The 8,886-nt window shown below is 46.2% G+C and overlaps 1 protein-coding gene across 1 annotated transcript; it reads left to right on the top strand.

Moving 5' to 3' along the window:
• Positions 1-4,416: 4,416 nt before the first annotated feature.
• Positions 4,417-6,968, top strand: LOC109754571 (uncharacterized). The gene is made up of 4 exons (XM_040390183.1): positions 4,417-4,610; positions 4,881-5,025; positions 5,117-5,168; positions 6,710-6,968. The coding sequence occupies exons 1-4, from the start codon at positions 4,417-4,419 to the stop codon at positions 6,796-6,798; spliced, it is 480 nt and encodes a 159-aa protein (XP_040246117.1). The 3' UTR covers positions 6,799-6,968.
• Positions 6,969-8,886: the final 1,918 nt, after the last annotated feature.

The following is an 8,886-nucleotide window of genomic DNA, read 5'->3' on the forward strand; positions in this document are numbered from 1 at the left end:
AGTTTTCTTTGCAATCAAAAAATTTATCCCAAAGATACAGACTCTAGACGTCGTAGATCCTTGAATATAGGGGGTCAAAGAAGAGAATCGAGGCAATCCCTAAATCGAATTTGGTTGCTTCAAATAAAATTAATGGATCTACTATATTAGTTTCCTCTATCAATGTTGGCAAAATAAGTTTTATAGTAGAAGTGAAGCTTAATATTTCTTGACCTTTCAGATCCTAAAATCACATGGATTTGGCCTCGGAAGAGGTAGTAGTTGGTAATGTCCTTCTGTGAAGTATTTGTCGTGATTTCTTTTCTCAAGAAGGCACTCGTATGTACAACGCAACATAATTTGGACCGGGCAACGTTGGCTCTACTTAGCTTGTTGAAAGATGAAACAATAGCCGCCAATTCTTTATTTTACATGATCTTTGTAAAAATAAGTTGTACATTGCTAGATATATCACTATAATACGTGAGTTAAAAATTCAATGAGGTTCACCCTTCTCAAATAGAAAAGGATCAGAAAATCTGCCCTTTGTATAAAAGTTTAGCCTCTTAACTACCAGAGGACAAGGTAGATAATCAAGGGATTCTCGATTATTGACCTACCGAAGGACCCATAACTTCATCTCGATGCTACCACCCAAGTCCTTTATAAGGATAAAGGTAGGCTTCCCCAAAAAACCATGAATAGCATGTTCCTCATTTCACTTCTTTGTCTTCGAATTTCCACATCTTACTTGTGCATCATTTTTTGTGTGTCCGCACAATAAATATTTGAGTTTGGTAGAATGGCATAGTAGGCACCGGGAAGCATCCATTGATGTTAAGAACTAAAGCATACACATTTGCCCGATGCGTATCCATTGCATCCAGATGGGTCTGCTCAGTCAAATGTTCACCATCCACTAGCTGGGTTGTCCACCTGTAATCTACGCCCCATTCTCAGTGCCTATGTCGTACTGAGGGAGCAGTAGCGTCATCTGCTGCTTTGACTATGTACATGGCGTGTGTTGGAACAAGACGCTATAGCAACTTCCATTCCCAATGTCATGTGCATCGCCCTGGTAGCCCATAAAGAGAAGGACATCGAAGAACTGCGGTGTAAAGTCACTGCAGTATATGTCGCCCGGGAAGTAGCGAGCATGGTGGCTTGGTCGTCCAAATCTAGAATTTCCATGCGGATGTGATGCAAGGGCTTTCTGTTTCTCGTTTAAAAAAACCGGAACTCCTTTATGATGATTCAAGGTACGATAACAAACCTAGCTGGTGACACGACTAGCGTGCATCTGCATCCTCAATCCCAGCTCTTTCCGGCTCCACCTCTTCTTCCTCCTCGGAACCACCCCCACTCTCGATCTCTTCCCCACCCCACTCCACTAGACGGACAACAAGTTACAACAACTAAAATCTATCCTCACCCTCCCACCCCTCTTTCATAAGCGCAAACTGCTTGATCACTCATACATACGTGTGTGTCATGCATTTCCTTCCGGCGGTTTAGACCACCATTGCACACTTCAATATCGATTGGTCGGTCCTGCATGTGGGGATGTCAATGGCGGAGACGACCAGGAAGGCACCGACGGCGCATGAGGTGTGTGCAGCGTTGAGGGCACCTTTGCGTCTTGCCCACACCTCCGATGCTGCCCCACTGCCTGCACTTAGTCGACTGGTACCTCATCCTCGCTATAGGAGAAACGTATGCCCGTTCGTCTGTGTCTAGATGAAACTTAGATGACCGCCGCACCCACTATCGTTGTCGTGTATGTCATGCTCTTATCACATCTCAAGGAATAAACCACATGATATGTTTTTGCTTGTCAGTGATATGCAGTGGTGATTGGAGGAGATTGGTTCGTGACGCTCAATGGTTCATCACTCGCAACACATACGACATCTTGTTACTGGACTTTGGAACGAGTGATGAATCTGGTAGAGTTGAGTCGCACCAAAATGGTTATGTCTAATTAGAAATAATAGCGCATTGCAACACGAAGTGGATTAATCTCTTTCAACGGTTTGACAGTTGAATCTTTCTTGCTAACAGCAATTTAACCAGAAAGGTATTAGCTTGAGGCAGAGGATTCTTGCACATGGGGGCAGTGGGAGAAGAGAATCGATATGATCCATATATAAAAATGGTCGCGTCAAATCAAAATAATGAACTTAATATACTAAATTGTCTATCAATGTTGGCAAAAGACATTCTAAAGTGTGGTGAAACTTAATAATATTTTACATTTCAAATCCTAAAATCACATGCATTTGCCTATGGAGGTAGTACCGGTTCGTAGTGTTCTTTTGCTAAGTATCATCGTAATGCTGTTTATCAAGGAGGTACGAGCATGTATGATGCAACATGGCATTTGAACTAGACAAAGTTGGCTCTACTTAGCTTCTGAAGAATGAAACATTAGCGCTGGCTTTACAAAGTAATAATAAATTTTGTGTGTTGGGTAGGCGCATCTCTTAATGTAGATGTCAGAAGTCTAATAATCCCTCCGGTCCATACTACTACTAAAGTTGTACTAAGACAGCGACAAGTAATATGGAGCGAAGGGAGTGGTGTTTTATTCTTAAAAAGAAAGGGGCAACCTATATATGTCAGATGCCTCAAATCGTATTTTTCTCCTGGTCAGTTATGTGGACTGTTTGATCTAAAAGAAATGTACAAATGTGTTTCTTCTTCCTCACAACGGTTTCGTCTCCTCAGACACGATTTGTCTCTCTCACCCTTCTCCTTTCATCCCATGCCTCCAGCACCTCATGTCCCGCCTCCGGCGATGTCACGTCGAACCCCTTGCCGACGAGGCCGAGGCCATCCGTGGCATTGCCGTCCCGAGATTGGGCAATGTCCAATCTGGGAGTGAGTCCAAATTATATGTACAATCTTATGGAGCATTGTTTGTTTAAATCTCTTGTATCCCCTGAGTCGGAATAATACTTAACTTGCTTTGATCACAAAATTTTGTTGCTGAAGCTATAGAAAAGGGGTGCCACAACTTTGGTTTTAGAATAACTTTATATGGGGAATCCTTACAATTGCGGAACAGCTTGAAAGAGGGGTGTGAAGAAGTCATCATTCATGGGGGAAAAGATGAAACCCTGCGGATGTTGTCTCCTGACAGGAAATTTTTAGTGAAGTCACTTTATATGATTCTTTTTAAGAATAAATGTGGTTTCCCATAGAAATTATTATGGAAAATATAGATTTCTGCTAAAACTAAAGTCTTCCTTTGGCTGGTTAATAGAAAAAGTATATTAACTAGAGATAATCTTCTTAGACGAGGATGGAAAGGAGACAAAAGTTGTGTTTCTGTGGGCAAGATGAAAGCATTGATCACCTTCTTTCTCCTTTGTTGCTGCTAGGCTGATTTGGAGCCTACTACAGTGTGCTTTTGATTTGAATTTTACCCATGTAAATCTAATGATTTCTTTGATAGATAGATCAAGACATTCCGGAAACCTGGCAAAAAACTTGTTCTTGCCGGGGTCGTCTCTATTTTGGACTCTCTGGAAGTATAGAAATGATATGATTTTTAATAGAAAGAAATTTTATGATCCAATTTGTGCTGGTGAAACTAATGTGTAATTGGATCTCTGGTTGGTCCATTCTGCAGATAAAGGATGCAAAGGCAAAAATATTGATGTTGGGAGCTAAGACTAGTCGAGCAGGTGGCAAGTGAAGTGTTTCGTGCTTCGCAGGGATGGAGACCTAGAGTCCCTAATCTTTGTGGCTAATTCCAGAGACGGAGAAGTGAAGTTAGATGGGCCTTTTGTGTTGTTGATGGTTGAAGTTGGTTGTTGGCTCTAAGTTGTTTTGTCCTAGTGCTCCTTTTGTGTTGGTCCCTATAAAAACTGGTTGGTGTCTGTTGCTCTTAGCATGTGCTTAGCCTTATTTTGTCCCCTGTCGTTCAGGTTTGTAATAGAACCTTAGTTTAAGTCTTGTTGCATGCTCGTAACTTCGTATGTTGTGCGTATTGTTTATAGATGCTTAAGATCAGATGGTTTCATCATATGAAATCAATGAGGGAGGCATCTCTTTTGCTCAAAAAAGAAATCCTCTGAGCTACCGAAGGATCGGGCACATAATGAAGGAGCGCTTAAACTATTGAACTACCGGACGATCCATGGCTTCATATCGATGCTACCACTCAAGTCTTTATAAAGTGCACCTGAGCTAGGCCTGCGATGCTCCTCGTGCACAGTATTTCTTTGTGTTAGAATTATCCAGCCTTACATGTTGTGTCCGCACAACACGGATTTGAATCAGCGTAGGCATGAAAGGCACCAGAAATTACGCGTGGATCCTCGACGGCTTTTATAGGAGGCACCATGTTCGCTCGACGGTTCACAAGAGGCAACGCCGACGACGAAATCGCCGGCTGACACCTTGCCGGGTTTCTATTGCTACAATCAGAGAATGACCATCGGCTGCTTCGATCCGACGATCCCATCCGTGACTCGAAGCGCAGCGGCCAGCACCTTCCAGCGTCTGAGTGTCACAGTGCCGGAAAAAGCAGGACAGGCAGCAGCTCAACGCATCCGCATGGCCATGCTGTGCAAGTCCCTGAAAATTTGTTCCGAGGGAAGCACTGAGGGCGCTGGCTTGGTCGTGTAGATCTCGATTTCCGGTGCAAGCTAGACGCGATGCGAGGGCTTTTTCTTTTTATCGTTTCGATTCGAAAACAAAGCTAGCTGGCGACACGACTTGCATGCACCCGCAATCCCCGCTCTTTCCGGCTCCACTCCTTCGTCCTCCTCGGAACCGCCCCTCCCGCTCCCACTCCCTCTCGCCTCGATCTCCTCCCCACCCCACTCCACGAGGCGGACAAGTCACACCAACAAAAACCTCTCTTCATCCCCCGACACCTGGTTCATACACAGACAAACTGCTTTCACGTGTGCTCTGCCCCGGCGTAACGCGGCCGGGAAGGCTCAGGCGGCCCGCGAGGTGTGCGCCGCGTCCTGCCCGCACCGCCGCCGCTCTCCGCGCCGCGCGCACTTCGTCGACTGGTACCTCGTCCTCGCCGTAAGTACATACGCATGCACGTCCTTCTTCCTCGTTGCGCCTCTGTTTTCGGCATCGTGTTACTTAACTCAATGTCCGGAACCGGTGGCAGATCGGCGAGGCCTCGTCGGAGGACGCCATCAACCGGCGGTACCGGCACCTCGGTACGCATACATCCGCAACCGTTAATTGCTGCGTTTAATTACTGATCATACATTCGTACATCGATGGTAAAATTGATTTGACATTCGGGAGCAGCGCTGCAGCTGCACCCGGACAAGAACAGGCACCCCAAGGTGTATTTATTCGCCTAAATGACCTTTTTTTCGCCTAAACGCAATTATGGCCCCGCTGAAAACTTATATGCCGACAATCTGCAAGTCGCGTTCGATATACGTACAGACGCCAAACCGCTTCCCGTCTTTGACCGTCAACGACAAACAATCGTCGGTCAACAATCCGGCACCCCATGGACACGTCCTGCCGAGTAGACGCCACACCGTTGTCGCCACTAACAATGTACTTCAGAGCATGTTAGTTGCAACTAACATTGTCAACTGCACTAACATCATGTTAGCACGCCCGATGCACACGTAACGCAGCAACCAAATAGTCGTGCCAACGATAGAGAGCACCGCTATCAAGTAGACGTGCTTGTTTTGTTTCCGACGCCATATAATCTGTTCAGACAACTTAGCAAACGTGTCAAACAATTAGTCGACATTCTTCACGGTGGATGGAAAGTTGTTAGCAGTCTTCTTTACCATTAATAAATTGTCCCTCGACCGGCACGCCATTATTTGGGAAGTCGTGTCGAAAACCTCAAAGTCCATTGTCCATGGAAGTGGTGGGCTTTTCTGCTGGGCCGAGAAGTGAAGGTATTCGAGCCTATGACTTCCTTGAGAAAACGCTACATCTGCAACATTTGCGACGAGCAGATGCAATCCTACCTTAATTATAGTAGTGCCATGAGTACCTTAACTGCCTATATTTTGTTGGGCGAACAGCAGCTGATGTTCTGCTATTAATCAACATCTTGCATTGCTGTGTTAACTGTATTTTGTGGTAATGCTTGAACAGTTGATTGAAATGTGTTTGTCAGTATTGTTTTTCTTGTATAAATTGATTTCCCCTTCTAGGATAGATATAACTTTGTCAATTGTGTTTGCATAAGTGGGCGTAGAATTCTTTCCATGGTTCTAATATTTTTTTCCTTGTATACCCATCTTTAGAATTAATGGTAGCCCCCGACAAATGTTGAAATTTGTGCATGTCATACCGTGTCGACCAACATATTTTTTTTTCTTGTATAGACCCCGGCTTCGAAAAACTAAGGTAGTCCCACATCATACCGTGTCAACACAGTATGTTAACTTCTTTTTTTTTTGCGGGTGAAACGAGATTGTATTAATTAAGAAAAGGTGTTACACTCGTTTTCACAAATAAGAGAAAGATCCTCAGGCCCAGAGCCTAGCCAAACCATCATACGCTGGGTGGTGCGTCCCCTATGAGCTAGACAATGGGCGGCACTGTTGGCTGATCTCCGGACGTGGCCAAAACTATGCCTCCGGATCCCATGCAGGGCCCTCTTCGTCTCCTCCACCCAGCTCGCCAGTGAAGATCTGTTGACGCTGCTATCCATCAGGGCGTCCACTCCCTCCTTGCAATCTAATTCAATGATTAATGGCTTCTCCGTTCGCTGCAGCGCCAAGGACGTGCCCTAAAGACACGCTGCCATTTCCGCCTCCATCGGGGAGCAACATGATCGAAGAAAGCGACACGAAGAGAAGATGATGGCCCCGATGTTGTTATTCTCGCCATGGACGTATGATCCATCCACGTTGAGCTTCGCCCATCCCGCCGGAGGTTTCTCCCAAGTTGTGTTAGCTTGTATACCTGTCGGTGATGCTACTGTTTGCTTGACCATATGCGGTACACTCTGAACCATCTTGCCTTTCACCAAATCTCCTTGTGGATGCTGCTTGATGCACAGTAGGGACTCGATGTAGCTATTCAAGAATCTCCGCGAACACTCGATAGGTGGTGCCGGCTTGTAATGTGTGACCTCGTTCCTACAATGCCACACACGCCAAAAGGTCATGAGGATGACCAGCCGTTGCAACTCGGTGCAGTTATCCAGGAGGTGAAGTAGCCATTCCTTGCCAGTGTTCATGACCGTCGCCAGGTCCGGGAGTGGCCATGACTCCCTCATGGCCTCCCATAGTGCACCCGCCATGGGGCACCTGCAAACAGCGTGGAAGGTGTCCTCCCGCTCAACGCCACATAGGCCACACACATCCGATTTTTCCAAGGTTCTCTTATGCTTATTCTCCATCGTAGCCAATGAGTTTGTCGCAATTCGCCAGCCGAATACGCATACCTTAGGTGGAACAGGGCACCTCCACAATGCTCTCCAGATGGCACAATTGCCATCCGGTGCCCTGCTCGCGGCGCATGAAGACGTGCGAAATTTATCCTCAAGACCAATCTTGTAGGCCGACTTGACAGAAAAGATGCCTTTTGGGTCTGGGCCCCAAGCCAAGACATCATGCATCCTTGGCGAGGGACGCAACTTTAGTATTTCATCAACATCGGGTGGCAAGAAGTGTTGTTGAAGTAGCTCAGTGTTCCATGCACCACGATCATCAAGTAGTTTTGCCACTCGGCGTAATCGGCACCTTCCAGCCTGTGATATGGGCCGGTATGACGCCGGCCGTTCGAGCCAAGGGTCGCGCCAGATACGAACATTTTGACCGTCACCGATCCGCCATACATTTTGACTGTCACCGTTCGAGCCAAGGAGCTCCAAGCCATATGTTATGGCCTGCCAAGTAGAGGACGCGTTACCTGCAAAAACAGTATCCTCCAACCGCCCATTAGGATAATATTTAGCTTTCAAAACCCTTGCACATAAGCTGTCCGGATTGATGAGTAATCGCCATGCCTGCCGTGCCAAAAGCGCCTGATTGAACAACCTATAATCCCGAAACCCCAGACCACCCATCGCTTTGGGTTTGATGATCTCATCCCAGGCCATCCAGTGGGTTTTCCGTTTCCCTTTCTCCCTCCGTTTCCCTTTCTCCGCACCCCGCCAATAATTCCGGACCATCCGAGTAAGATCATCACATACAGAGAATGGCAATTTAAATACTCCCATGATGTACGTAGGGATGGATTGCGCCACCGCCTTGATCAATACTTCTCTCCCAGCTTGGGCCATGTAGCCATCTCCCCATATACAGATGTGTTTCATTAACTTCATTTGCAAATTTTGGAACTTGCCTTTATGCATACGACCGTCTGGTGTTGGAAGTCCCAAATATTTGTCATCAAATTGATCTTTCATAACCTGTAGCTCTTGTTTTATTATTTCCTGTGCATTATTCGGACATGACTGTCCAAACAGAATCGAACATTTGGCTGGGTTTATGAGCTGTCCGGTGGCTCTCTCGTACACATGTATAATCTCCTTGACTGCCACATCCTGCTGTTTGTTCTCCTTGAAAAATAGGAGTGTATCATCAGCGAATAACATGTGCGAGACCCCCGGTGCAGCCCGGCATATTTTCAGTGATTCAATAGCATTTGATCGCACCCCTTGTTTGAGCAACTCAGACAAACCATCAGCCACAAAGAGGAAAATAAATGGTGAGAGGGGATCACCTTGCCGAAGACCACGCTCCGGTGCGAATGATTCTAAGAGGGTTCCATTAAATTTAACCGTGTATCTCACCGTGGTGACGCGCGTCATGATCCATTGCACCCACCGGTGAGCAAAGCCCAACTTATTCATCACTCGCTCCAAGAATCCCCAATCAACCCTGTCGTAGGCTTTGGAGAGGTCCAACTTGTATGCACAGAAACTAGCATCCGGTTTCTTCT

Source organism: Aegilops tauschii, chromosome 5, assembly GCF_002575655.3.
Source record: "Aegilops tauschii subsp. strangulata cultivar AL8/78 chromosome 5, Aet v6.0, whole genome shotgun sequence".
NCBI lineage: Eukaryota > Viridiplantae > Streptophyta > Magnoliopsida > Poales > Poaceae > Aegilops > Aegilops tauschii.